This window comes from Archocentrus centrarchus, chromosome 5 (assembly GCF_007364275.1).
Source record: "Archocentrus centrarchus isolate MPI-CPG fArcCen1 chromosome 5, fArcCen1, whole genome shotgun sequence".
NCBI lineage: Eukaryota > Metazoa > Chordata > Actinopteri > Cichliformes > Cichlidae > Archocentrus > Archocentrus centrarchus.
The window spans coordinates 23,802,924-23,818,121 of NC_044350.1; the positions used below are offsets into that span (position 1 = coordinate 23,802,924).

The following is a 15,198-nucleotide window of genomic DNA, read 5'->3' on the forward strand; positions in this document are numbered from 1 at the left end:
TGCACAGTTTTGCTTCTACAAAGTATTTGTATAGAATTTTTAAAAAGTAGAGTTATCACAGTAAGGTGGGAAATCTCGTGGGCTAACACAAAAACGCTTCAGAAGGGCTGCAGTTTTGCTGATTGCAAAAAATAAAAGCCCTACAAACCTTACAGGAGTGGACAGACATTTTGACCATCAAAGAGTTAACAGAAGTATTTCCACCCATAAACTGAGTCACCCAACCGGTCCTCAAAATCACACTGCTGCTCTCACAGTTTGGATCAGTTCCAGAAAACACACTGGTTTTGTTCTGTGTTTTAGTAAGTATTTAATAAATCACTGAGTCAACATAACAAAAGCAACAATGAACCTCTTTATTTGAACATTTACATCTTTTTAACCTTGTTCTGTAACCCTGCCTACTGTATCTAATCAACCTGCAGAGCAAACACACTATACCTTCCTAGACTATAAAAGCAGATGAGAGGTGACTCATCGTATGTTAACTCAGTCCACAATTCCCTGCCTCTCTCCCTTTTGCACACACACACACACACACACACACACACCTTCAGCCTCACCCCATTATATCACTCTGACATCTCAGAGGCAGGGCCATAAAGACAGATGGTCAAAGGTGACCAAATGACACCCTAACGATCTGTTCCACAGTTTCACTTTCCTCCCGTCTGTTTTAGCTCAATGTGTTCCAGACTGAGAGGAGCTGACCAAACACCAACACCAGATTAGAGTAATTTTAAGAACACATAAATGATTTCATTACTAAAACTGTTATATAAATATTATTAAAAATGAGCTATATGAGCTTACCTCATAAATACAAAAAGCCCCCCTCCAAACAAACAAACAAAAAAACCTGGATCTCCAGTTCAAGAAATGCAGATTAAGCATAACACTGACATCATAGTGTGAAATAATGACACAAATTTGAATCAGACTTTAGCTGATACCATTACGTGACTTAAGGTTAAACAGGTCACTGCAAATGTTTTGCGGCTCTATGTCACGATTACTTTTTATTATCTATGAAGCACTCATTGCATATGAGCACACAATGAACTCCTGGAATGCATGAAAATACAAGTGGATAGAACTTCTCTAAAAATCCAGGAAGATTTTTCAAACTTTTAATAAAAGCTTCCTCATTATTTTTTTCATGCACGCTTACAGGATAATATCTAATCTGAGCTTATGTTACACAACTTTCTTTTAGACTCACTTTAGACTTTTAACTTCGTGTCATGTTTAAGAAACCAGTCTGAGATTATTTGAGCTTTGTGACAGGGTTCATTATCCTGCCGGAAGCAGATATCAGCAGATGGGTACATTGTGGTCATAAAGGGATGGACATAGTCAGCAACAATACTCAGGTAGGCTGTGGCATTTAAATGATGCCTGTTTGGTTCAATATGTATCCCCACACCATTACACCACCACCAGTCTGAACCATTGATACAAGGCAGGATGGAACCATGCTTTTATGTGGATTATGCCAAATTCGGACCCTACCATCGTAACGAAGTAGAGATTGAGAGTCATCAGTCCAGGTGACATTTTTCCAATCTCCTATTGTCCAGTTTGGGTGAACCTGTGCAGCAAGGCATTCTCACCACAGAGAACTGCCACTCACTATATATTTTCTCTTTTTTAGGCCATTCGCTGTAAATCCTAGATATGGCTGTGGGGAAAACATTCCACTAGGCCAGTGGTTTTTGAAACACTCAGAAAAGCCCATCTGGCACCAGCAACCATGCCACATTCAGAGTCACTTAAATCACCTTTCTTCCCCATTCTGATGCTCAGTTTGAACTTAAGCAGGTCATATTCACCATGTCTACATGCCTAAAAACACAGAGTTGCTACCATGTGAATGGCTGATTAGATATTTCCATTAACGTGCGTACCTAACAAAGTGACTGTACAATAGAACTATAGAACCAATAAAAAGTTCTGAAAATAAGTTAGTCTAGACCAGGCCTATTCAATTACTTTTTCTTCTGGGCCAGATTTGAAAATTTTGAGATGCCACTGGGCCGAAGACCCCTACTTATATTATTTCTTGAGATTTAACTCTAAATATACTAACACCTGAACTAAGTCATAAAAATAAATAAAGGAATTCACAGTAAAGGCTATACTGCATCATTTATTGATGAGCAAAATAATTCAAGTGCATTGCAAATTTTAACATTTGGTCCAAACCTTGACCAGAATATTTTTAACAAGGCATCTATTCACCACACATATGTTTAATAAAAAAAAATGTAATAATAACTTTTTGCAACAGTAAAGTCTTCTATAACATTTTAGATGTATTTGCAAAAGTGCATTTGTTGAACTAGAAAGACCAACTGATGCAGTGCATTAAATATTTCAACAAAAGAAATTGCACCAAGTGAACACTTAATAACTGTAAAATTAAAGCTTCTTCTGCATATTCAAAGTAATGCTGACTTAATGAGTTCAGTCTTAGAGTTCAGTCTTTGGGGTAAAATAAACAGATTTATCAGTCCAAGCAGGGTTAAAACGGCCATTTTCATTGTCAATTTTACGTTTTTGACCTGTCAGTGATAATATTTTGGCGGTTGTCGCACTTGGAGAGAGTATTCTGGGCTGGCATTGCTAGTGGTGCGTTCAAGTACAAGAGGAAGGGCGGGAATTTTTAAAACTGTCACAGCAAATATGATTTAAATGCGTTTTTGCAGCTTACGTTGGGTCAGTCAGGGGGTGGGCCAGTCAAAGGGGGTTCGCGGGCTGGATGTGGCCCCCGGGCCGCTAATTGAATAGCCCTGGTCTAGACTTTTCAGCTATTCTTTATATACATGCCCAGCCCAATATGACCTAATTCCAAACGCACCCTTCTGTAAGATAAACATATAATCTTTAGTTTGAAGCCCTTGAGTGTACTTGCAAACATATTTATCAGTTTCTGGAATATCAGAAAATCTGATATATTGCGACTTGGCAACATGACACTTAAATAAATCTTTTAAGCTTCTAAAAGCTCTACTCACAATAAATTAAAGCCACTGACAGCCTGTTAACACCTTTTCCCAGCCTTCCGTGTTATGTTTATGTCAGATGCTGCTCCATTTATTTATTTATGCATATGTTTGTTTATTGTGACTTCTGCTGTGTTTGTGTGCCTATTTTATCTGTAAAAAAGGTGCTACTGGAAATTTAATTTCCCTGACGGACTCTTTCTAAAGGGATTAATAAAGTTTTATCAAGTCTAATCTAATCTAATTATGCTAATGTAAAGCTGTAACAACAGACTTGTTGAAAGCATCATTTTTTTGTTTAGCTTTTTTATTAATGCTCCTTCACTTTTATTTATTTGAACAACAGAAGGATTTGATTTTACACAATAGCCTATTATTACACTAACAACTGAAAAACAATAGTAGTTGATACTGCAACAATAACGTCATGTTTCCTGTATTCTGTCAGGGACTTGGGGGAATTTAACAACATGGATAATGAAACTGAAGAAAAAAAAAGATTTACTCAGGAAGTCATAAACTTTGCAACAATACTTTGCTTTCAGCTAAATTTCTGGTGAATGGCTTTCTTAAATTATGGGTGTGTGTCAGCGCAGTCGACCTTGGGAGAGTCAGGTGAGCTTAAGGTGAGGCGAGGCTTTGAGAAAGGGGTGGGTGTTCTCTGACTTATCACTAGGTTTATTTTATGGGTTGGTCCGCTGTAAAGTAGGCCTTTGTTTTTAAACTTAGCATTCTCACAAAGTGTAACGTGTGCAAGCTGGTTTTATTTGTGTCACCTCAGGAGTAGCAATGTGTAATCTAGAGCTAACCTTCGGAGCATTTACAGGTTATACTACATACATGGAAGCTTCGTGTTCTGTTTTTCCTCAAAACCAAAGCAGCATGAACTGCTGCATATATTTAGCAAATCCAAATTATAGATGTGTAGAGAACGAAAATCTTTGCCGAGCAGCAGATGTGAATAAGTTTTTGTTTGCTGAAATGAATCCAGATATAGACTGATGATAAGAGGGCAGCTGAAATTGCTTTTTAGATGAACTGCAGCTTCTTTTTCAGACTGCCAAAACAGCCTGGTTGGTCAACAAAATTAAAACCTTTCTTGTTATATTGTCTTACAACAGAAGGAAAAAAATTAACCTCTCTCCCAACATCCCTTCACTCCCTTTGGGATTGAATGGAAAAGAGGGTTTTGGAGCAGAAGCTTAAGCGTAGGCTGGAGGAGCAGAGCGCCAAACCTCAGCCACCGCCGTCAAGCAAGGCTCAGTCTCAGAGGGGAAAGAAGTAGGAGGCAGTGAGGGGATTGAAAGTGGAGGTAAGGAGGGGTGAAGCAGGAAATGAGGCACAGGGGATTTTTTTTTTTTTTTTTTTGGCAAAAATACAGCAGTGGTCAGAGACTACATGGCAGGATTAAAGCTGCATTTGGCTAGTTAGTTTGTGTGAAAAATTATTTAACAGTATATTGTGCTAATTATTATCATCTAAGGTATTAAGTTAATAAAGAGTTCTAATCTCTGGAAGAAAAACTGTTACCATGATATGTTCCTTCATCACAGACTATGACAACACAACCATCTGAAACAAGCTTGCTCAAACTAAGCTTTTCAGAATAAACCTCATAAGAAGCAAACTGTTCATCCAGACCTTCAGTTTCAGTTTCTTTCAGTGGAATCATCACAGATTTAAAGGAGGTCAGTGAGTGAGGAATAAGAGGGTTTTAACAACCCCAAAACTATGAGCAGGAAACCCATTATGCTTTTCCTTATTTTCACTAAAATACAGTAAACTGTATTTTACAGAAATGTCCAAAAAAAAAATAAAAAAAAAAAAAAGGGCACAAAGAAGTAATCTTTTAAAAAGTGATTTCCCAAGACTGAAACACCTCAATTCTTCTGATACGTCAAGAAACGAGGGCCGTCTCACTGCTTTGGCACAACACACTTTATGTGTTGTTACAGTGGTGGATGCTTATATTAAACATGGCCAGAGTTTAAATTAATGATGTCAGCATATGTGCAAGTTTTCTGTTATCTCTATGAGCCACAAGCACAGACTTAACGGATCGAAATGCTCATCTTCAGACAGTTTTTTTCCACTCTTGGTTCCATACACAGTGATAGCAGATGAAATCAGTTATAAAGAAGGTGCTGCACTGAAAGCCTCCTAGTGACTGCTTTGGTTGCTAGCAGATTGCCACGGCTGCCTATAGTTTCATGTTTGTCTGCAAATACTCGCTAATTACTAACGAAATGGTAATAAAACCTAAAAAATTGTGACGGAAACTGGAAATGGCAAAGGTTTGCCTTCAATGCAAAAGTTGTGCGTCAGTGCTACAGCCGACACGTTTCAAAAAGCACAACTTTTACTACAGAAGGCAAACTGTCTCCATTTGCACTGTTCATAGTTTCAGACTTCAATCTGACTGAGACTCATTGCCATTTGTCGCAAATGTTCGATTGCAGTTCTTGGTGCCGGGGGTGGCACAACCAGTTGTTAGGTTTAGGGGCAATTACTTTTTCACACCAGGCCAGGGAGGTTTGGATGGATTTTTTTCACCATAATAAATAAAATCATCATTTTAAAACTGCATTTTGTATCTTTGTCTAGTATTAAATTTTGTTTGATAACCAAACATTTAAGTGTGACAAATATGCAAAGAAATAAGAAATCAAGAAGGGGGCAAATACTTTTTCACAGAACTATATGACCACAGAAATTTGCTAGAGAACAAAGCAATAACAGGAGGTTTTTGGCAACCAGTTGAGAAATACGTTTTTCACTAGAGACAGGTGGTTGCCAGGGGGTCACTGATAGTATACAGGCCTGCATGACTCAGACTTTAGCAATCATTTTCCCAGCAATTGTGAACAATCTCCTGCAACTGGTATACACATTCTTCCCTCATGATGGGTGGTTATCAGATGGTTGCGGACCACTCTCTAGGCCTGTGTGACTGTGGCCTTCTTCACTTGATCCTACATTGTCACCATGATCGTCACACATCCAAAATAGCGGACAAGTTAACGTCACATGATGTCTGAAAAACCAAACTTGAGAACGCTGGCTTTAAGGGAAGTGATCTAAAATGGCTTGTTTCAGACTGTGGATGAACTGAAAGCATGCACCAATGTTCAGTATATGATACATAAGGATTATTTTGAACAATGACTCATGTGCAGCTACCCAGGAGAAATAATAGCTTCCCTATAACATTTTTTCTTTTATCCACACACAACCAATAGAAGAAAAAAGAACATATATGGACTCTAAATGCTAGAAAAAAATAGCAGTGCACATTGTCATTCCTAGAAAACATTTATAGTGTTACACTCAGGTGAAAATTGTGTGAATGTCTGCCTCTCAGTCTGAGATGTAGAAAAACTGATGGAGACAGCTACCCCAAATCTAACTTAGGGGCCTAAGGGAGCGGAAAGACAGAAATTTAGTAATCACAGAAGCACTTCTGATAAATGTAGTAATCATTGTTTCTCCTAGGAAACGGGTTAGCAGAGGTGGGAAAGCACCTCTGTTGGCAGAGAAACTTTCCCAACCTGTAGATCTGTATTGTGTATTCCCCTAAAAAAACAGAACTATGCTGTTTGTGTTTTGTTTTTTTTAATTAAAGGTCAGTAATACGTAAAAGAAGTGATGTTGAGGGGCCCATCAACAATTTTTGAGATTAGTACAGTGCTGAACAAATTTACTAGACACCATCCAATGTAAGGTTTATGCCACAGATGCCCTAAATTAACAACACTGGTTATTACCAAAATCATTTTTTAAATGTTGCCAGAACAGTTAATCCACCAGTATGTGCAAGCTCTTTAATCAAAATGATATTTTTAATGCTAAAATATAAGTATTGGTAGTATCCATGAATTTTCAAATTTACTGTTTTACATAAAGCAGAAAAAAAAATAGTAAAGCACATTATTATTTTTTGATTAAGATGCCAAATTATAGTTATTTACTTGTATTCTTAGACAGGGTGCCGGCATAAAAATGGGCATAAAAATGTGAATTCAGTCAGTTATTTGACTAATAAATAACAATATAATTTTTAGTTTTGAATAAGTTTTTGATAGATTTTTAAAAAATATTTGTGTTTTCTGTGTTTTCTGTGTGTTTTTATTTAAATATATATATATATATATATATATATATATATATATATATATATATATATATATATATATATATATATATATATATATATAAGTCTGTGGTTTAAAAACACTGTAAACTTCAACCCCCAAGACAAACCATGTTCTAAAATAAGCTGAATTTGGTTAGCATCTCTGCTCTTTGTTCTTGAAGGTTATTTAAGTGTATTAACAGTTTATGATGCCAGTGAGAGTGGTCTTACTTTCAGGCGAGGGGGTCTGTCTCAGCTTTAAACACTGTGCTAAACCATTTATGAGAAAGGACCAATCACTGATTCAATCACTGCTTCAAAGTGGGACATAATTAGGTTGCAGTCAAATTACAGGCATTTTACACTGACTGACATACTACACAACCCCTTTGATGTAATATTTTTGTAGATTTTTTTTAAACCAATCCAGGTTACAAAGAAATAAAGGAAGCTTTGTTATTAGGTTATATATCTTTGGAAAATATCAACTGCTTATTTCTGGCTTTCTTTTATAAATTATGAACTTTAATTCAGGGGATTGTTTGTGGTTATCCAATATTTTTGCATTATTCTGTCAAGTCCTCGAATGTGTCTCTGTCTACGAACATCTCACTGGGTCTATGTATAGTGCACCTGATTCACTGGAAATTTTTGTCCATTGCACTACCTATCATTTCCAAAATGCTGGGCTGTTCTGTGTTATTTTACTTCCTCGTAACTGTTCTGAGTATTTTATATCCTCGGTCAATTCCTCTTTTATTTCCTAGAACTACAAAACCTCCAGTTCCCCATCAGCTCATTAAACAATGACCACTATGCTGGAGAAATGAGTGTTTCGGTGTTTTGGATACGTGCAGAAACAACTTGCAGTTCTACGAATACCAAATGGCTTTACATAGTTCATGTGAACTATATGGGAGCACATCCTCCACCTGCTTCAAGAGGGCAGAAACATTTGGCAGTCAGAGCCCCTATTATCATTTCACCATCATAAAACTGTCAGAATATAACATGATGTTTGAGGAAACAAAAAGCCAAGAAGAGCAGGAGAATGTAAAGACCTGACACACTGAACTAGTAAAGCACTAAAACATACACTGACACATACACACAAAGAGTGGCGGCAACCACAGCACACCAGGAAAAACATATCCAGATGTTCTCCTCATAGGATCACCAACCCCCTCCTACGCACACTCACTTACACACACACACACACTTGTGGCCACACATGGGCTGCATATTACAGCGCCCTGCTCCTCAACTTTTCTTTCCTCGCTTATACACAGACACATTTAAACAGCTATACTTCTAAGGACCTTTTTTTTAAAAAAGTGGATTCTCTCTGGCTTGTTAAAACATTAACTATCACAACTAAATCCCTACACATAATTGTTGGCAAGCATGTTTTGTATCAGGTACTATAAAATGTCGAGAAATAGCCTCACTAGTTATTAGGGTTCATCTTACCCTGAGAAAGAATTTCGCTTCTCTGGAAAATACCACAGCAAAGACTATTCTGTTCTGATAATCACATGGTAAACGTTAGAAGTTCAACTAAGTAATTTAGTAATCTGTTACACAGGAATGTCTGATCGCCCACTGCAATGCTTTGGTGGATATTGTTACATCGTGTTGCAGCAAAAGATGAACCAGGTTCAAGTTTGCAGCAGCCACAATATCCTGGCTGTTATAAACTTTTTGCCACACGACCTTGTGTCTCAACAAATTAAGTGGCGTTTTAAATGATCAGAAAAAAACTGTGAAGCTGAAATCAAAGACTGACTGGTATTTTCACTTTTCTGTCCACCAATTAACTTATCACCTGATGTTTTCACCTCTAAGGTGAATCTAAACTTAACCAACTTTAAAACAAAGTCCCAGACAGCTTAACAAAGGTCTGATTTAAAGAGAGGACCAGCAAAAATGCTCCTCACTTTATGACTTCCTCACTATTGAGGTCAACAAGTGGGTCCTCACAAAGATGGGTAAAAAGAAGTGCATACACACACACACACACACACACACACACACACACACACACACACACATACAGTGGAGCTTAACAGTTATTGAACCTACTCTTTTAGCCCCTCCTCTCCTGCACTGGTGCTCCTGGCAGGCTGTCTGGTTGAGGCCCATAGTAAAGGGAGTTGTTTTCTCTGGCTGGAGTGTCTCTCTGTGAGTGCATGTGTCTGTGCATGTGTGCGTGTGTGTGTGTGTGTGTGTGTGTGTATGTGTGTCCCCGGGCCCCAGACAGGAAGGAAGAGAGTGGGCCTGGGCAATGCAGCTCCAGAATTCCGGTTTTGTTTTTCTTCTTTTTCCATCAGTGCAGCGCCTGAGCCGGGTCTTAAAGAAACAGTCGTTAATATTTTCCCTTCTTAATGGCACTGCAATGAGACCTCCACAACAGGATTCAAGATGACTCATTACTGTACATAATCATACTTCCAGTTTGTTGAAAAAAGAAAAGAAAAGAAAAGAAAAGAAAAGAAAAAAGAAAAGAAAAAAAAAACCAAATTGTTATGGCTCACACGAATCTGTTCTTTGAGAAATCACAGTGTGTGTCTAAGCGCTGCCTTGGGCACATTTTCAATGAAGCTTCTAAAAATAAAAGTACTGATCTAGCATCAGCGCTCAGGTTACGTAAATTACTTGGGGGGTGAAACCTAAGGATTTTGGACACAAGCGGGGCAGGCATATTTAGCTGCCACCCCCATACTTTTAAAAATTAATCATCACTCAAAATCTGGCAAAGAACAGGTTGAAAATTACTCGCCATGAGCAATGGATGACACCGCTCACAGCCCATGATCTTAATGTTTCTGCTCAGCACAATAAAGACAGGGAAGTCATGACTTCTCCGGGTATGACTATAGCTCATCAAATGAGAACATGGCGAGTCTCATAGCAGCACCTGTTACATTATTAATTTAGCAATAACTATGAAACAACCCCCCCCCCCCACACACACACTTTTTTTTCCTCCAAGATACAAAAAATGTAACTCATTATTATTTAAGAGGATCCTGAAATATTTCATCACCTAACACTGACTTTCACGCCAACGCAAACGTTTATTAAAAGTGTACTTTTAGTGTATAAAACTTTTATTGACAGGGTATAAAGACATGGATCAAGGTATTTTCCATCCAATTTAGAACCAATGTAAAAAGCACCATAACTTTAACATAAAATATGAGGACTGGTATTATTTTATCATTCTCTTATTGTCAACAATTCCCATGAAAATCACTAACCTATTAGTTTGTATTTCATTACTTTCTCACTTGCAATTGTTAGAGGCACCAAAGCATTGTCATTTCAGTCTTCTCATGGAATCTGTTGACAGTAAAACAAATACAAATTATTACCAGAATAAAAATCTGCCTCAAACTTATCAGTTAGAGACATTCCTTCATGTTAAACAAAATAAAGGCACCATATTGGCTCTGCAATGACTGCTCTATTGTATTATTTAAAATCCTTGTTGCAAGTATTAATAACAAACATGACTACAAGTTAATGAACCAGAGGAGAACAAACTTCTTGAGTAACTGCCTTAAAGCAGCAGGATCACTTCCTTCCTGTTATAAATGACAAATACAGTGATATGCACTTTCCAATGAAAAAAAAATGCACTGGCTAATGGCCTCCTACACGAGACAGACTGGGATAAAAACATACATACAGTGCATGTGTGTCGGCACTTGTACAAGGAGCCATTGTGCACAATCACACACACAGCGTGACAGTAGTAGCAGCAGGTCGTTTTGTCAGCAGAAACGGGACTGCATGCTCAGCACTGCTGCACAGAAACTTTTCTAATATTCAACTCCTTCACTTTTAATATCTCTTTGCAACACAACCAGACACAGTATATCAGCAGTAAAGCTCAGTGTGCATTTAAGTTTCAGTCCTTGCTTTCAGTGTGATCTAATAGTAACGGTGTAAGGTGTTGATGCAACCACATTTCCCCCTCCAACATCACAGATCAATGTGTCTCTGGTACCGCTAACTTTAAGCGTCCTCTCTTCTCTGGAGATGCAGACCGATTTCCATTTGGTTCTCCAAACACTCCTTGAGCTTGTCCTCTGTCAGCGTCAGCCGCTGCTCCAAGATCGAAACCGTCTGGAGGAAGAATAGAAGACAGGAGAGGATCGGAAGAAGACAAAGAAAGAAGGAAGGAGATGTATAAGTGAAAGAGCATGTCAGAGAGGGCTGCACAGCATCAGCCTGACATTAATGACTATATAATGGTTGTGTTTGTGTGTGTTTGAGACAGATGTTGGGCGAGCAAAACAATCCAGCTGATTATCGTAGTGAAATCTGCTGCTTGAGCTGAAAACACTAGAGTCTCTGTGTCTGGCACGCACTCTCTCTTGTTCTCTCTCTCACACGGTTGCATAAACACACTCACTCACACAGCGAATACAAGAAAGTAGCCTTCCGAATTAGGACGGGAATGTGTGGGCAGTGAGATCACAGTGTGACATACTTTTCCTTTGACCACCCTCCAACACTGGCAGTATTTGTTGTGTATTTGTTCCCATACATTTGAGCACCATGTCATCTGAGCTCAAATATGAGAGGAGCTACCAGGTGTAATTTACAGAAGTGTCACCAGCAGAGTGGAGGCATTACTGAGGAAGGTTGCATCTAACAACACTGGTCAACATAAGAACTTACATTACACATTAATAACTATAGACTAGCCTCTGTTATAAATGATGTCAACCACTTAATGTTTGCAATTTTTACATGAAAAATCAACTTCCAACTTCAGTCAGTGACAACTTCAAAACTCCAAGGCCAAAATAATTGACTATATGTTTAAGAAACCCTTGGAAGAATTATGAAACACCAAGTCTGCTTGTCTTCATCACTAGGCAAGAGTGAAACAATAAAAAAATTCTAAAGAAACTGGCATTTTTACTCCCCCCCCCCCTAAACAAAAATGTAGATGAGTCAGTCGCCACTGATGTTACTGAACCTGTTCTAAAAGTTCTCAAGTGTAATTCTATAATAGCTACAAGCACCAAAGAGGGGTCCAAGTGATTCTGCAGGGCTCAGTCGCCATGGCAACTTAATCTGGTCATGTTAAAAGCGTGACTTTGTGCACTGAAAGAACAAACACATTTTTGCTTATTGCAGCGCCTCCCAGTGGTCAAATGGCCACTTTTTGTATAATCTGATGCTTTGATTAGGTGTCAATACATGAGGCAGCTGCTGAGATGATCAGTTCAATCAGCTGTAAAATAAATCTGAATAGCTAAAATCCACCTGATAACTTGGCAGAAGAAAAAAGATGAAAATTTTGAAATGCTTTAGGTTTACAACCTTGCTAATGGACCAAGGTCCCAGTATAAGATAAATAGGGGCATCTAGTAGAGGCCAGGAATATAAATTGGGCTAGAAATGAGCATACTATGTTACTATGTTACATCCATTTTGATCATTGTAGCACCAGGCAGCTTTTCTACAGCACAGACAGTGTAGAACAAACAGCAGCTTAAAGCAGCAACACTGCCTGCAGAGATCAGACTGTACACAATACAGAACTAAAAGAAACAAAAGATCGATAGCTGATGTCTTTGGTGTTCTCATTTTGTGTGTGTGTGTGTGTGTGTGTGTGTGTGTGTGTGTGTGTGTGTGTGTGTGTGTGTGTGTGTGTGTGTGTGTGAGTGTGTGTGAGTGTGTGAGTGAGTGAGTGAGAGGGAGAGAGAGAGAGAGAGAGAGAGATTTTTCTGCTGTTGTCTTTTCTTCATTGTTTCTCAAAATATATGTAGGTTATGCCTGTATTTGTAAAATTGTTTGTATGAATATGAATGTTCAGCTGTACATGTGTATTTTAATATATGTGTACTTTTATAACAACGTACAGTACAATTATGATACATTTAATTTTTTTCTGCATTAATATCAGCTTGGCTTAAATTCAATTTTGAGCAAACTCAGGTCAACAGCCTGTTCCACATAAGTGGATCTCCAGGAAGGAAATACTTAGAACGTACTTTTCTCTGTATTAGCTGACAACACAATTTTGTTTGTTTGAAGAAAGCTGGTCATGGTTTTGGCTTTTCCACAGATGTTTAGAGACTGCCTGATACGTAGCCCTTGAAGAAGAACACGATGATCCTTGGATTTTCAGTACCTGTGTAGTTATTTAGAAAACTGTCATATGTACTGAAACAAGAAACCTCACTAGCTCACAAAACCCTCACAGATACAGTAAGGTTTTGAATCCTGGTTGTTACATTAATGCAACTGGATGAAGATTTCACCTACTGTTTTATTTCAATGACTTTCCAAGCTAAAATGGATTATGGATGAAGGTGAGTTCAAACACAGGTGGAGCACAGAGTGCAGATGAATGCCCTAATATCTAAGAAATAGTCTAAGAATAGTGAACCCATTTCTTTGACCAGTGGTAAAACATGCATACAAGTGTTTTTTCCTTCCTCTGCAACAATAATAACTTCATTACAAAATTGTAATAAATGTCATTTAAAGAATAGTTAATCACAGGTCTGTTTTTAAAGGCAACCAATCACAGGAATCCAAAGAAAAGAAGAGATATACTCCCAGGAAGAAGTCATTCTGAAATCATTTTCAAACCATAAAGCAGGTAAAGGATGTTTTCTATTTCAAGTTTCTTCAGGAAGTAAGCAGTATTTAAACATGACAGTTTCAAAATACATTTGAGCTAAATGCTACAACATAGCATTTTTTTTTTTTTTTTTTTAAATCAAGAAAAATAAATTACATTAACGCTGAATGAGTCTTCTGTAAACATTTTAGTAGCAATCCTGCATCTCTTACATAATTGTTTTCCAGAGCGAATGTTGCCTGGTGACAAACATAATCACAGCTACTAAGCAAATTTGGATGGAAGAGCTTGGCAACAGAATTTGGTTGAGGACAGAAACAATCAAACAGTAAACACAACATCCCCCAGACAGATTAGGCGCTCCAGGTTTGGGCCAGTAAGAGCATGTAAGTATGTCAGCATGTCTCGACCTGTAATTGTACGGTATGCCGCTCATTGTGCCAGCGAAGGCAATTTTGAAATTGCTAGAAAGCTGCACAGAGATGAGTCACTCGCATAATATTTAGCAAAATGTAACCATCAGTGGATGAGAAATTACACAAATGATACAGGCACATACAGGCACTTTGTTACTAGTAGCCTGCCATTAAGACACTTAATTTGTTCCCATTTGTTTAGATGAATATATCAAAAAAGATAACACAGTTAACAAGGAAGTAAATTATATTTTTGTACCAATAAGGTTGATTTCTAAAGAACTACTAGCCCCAAACTTGGCATATCTTGGCAATGGTGTGCAATATGTCCTTAAAAAAAAAATTTAAATGAAAAGTGGAGCACAACAGAAGAAGTAGTCAACCTAAAAAATACCTAAAGCAGATAAACAGTTCCTGAAAGTCATGTCCTTAGTGGAAGGGTGGCTGTCAAGGAGCTGTTCTTAAGGAAGAGAAACAGGGAAAAAATGCTGAGATATGCCAGATTACATAAGAACTGGTCTGAAAAAAATCAATGAAAACAGGTATTATGGCGCAATGAATCCAAATTTGAAATTTTTGATTTAAATTGTCAATATGTATGGAGTTGGTCAGGTCAGGAGAAAGGTACAACAGTGAGTGAGTGTCTACAGCCATCTGTGAAGCATGGTGGAGCCTCTGTCATGGTTTGGGACTGCATTTCAGCCAGTGGTGTTGGGGATCGTGTCAAAATCAATGGAATTATGAACGCAAAAAAAGTCCCGTCGGATTTTGATCCACCATGCAATAGCATCCTGAAAGAATCTGATTAGCAATGGCTTCACTTTTCAACACAACAATGATCCCAAACACACTGCCAGTGGATAGAAAAACACACATCTGGATAGAAAAAGACAAATTGGAACACTACCAGTCATGGATTGGCCTTCCCAAAGACCGGAGCTCAAAATTATTGAAGGTGGGATCATCTCAACAGAGAACAGAACAAAAGGCAGCAAACATCCAAAGAAGAGCTTTAATGCCCTCTAAGAATCCCAG

At 38.0% G+C, this 15,198-nt stretch overlaps 1 protein-coding gene across 2 annotated transcripts in view; it reads right to left on the minus strand.

Moving 5' to 3' along the window:
- Positions 1–10,258: 10,258 nt before the first annotated feature.
- poc1a (POC1 centriolar protein A) overlaps positions 10,259–15,198 on the minus strand; it is a 45,760-nt gene continuing 40,820 nt past the window's right edge. For both annotated transcript variants that reach the window (XM_030730472.1, XM_030730471.1), the window contains one exon: positions 10,259–11,268. In XM_030730472.1, the coding sequence (XP_030586332.1) occupies positions 11,158–11,268 (111 nt within the window). In that variant the 3' untranslated portion in view covers positions 10,259–11,157. The remainder of the gene's footprint in view (positions 11,269–15,198) is intronic.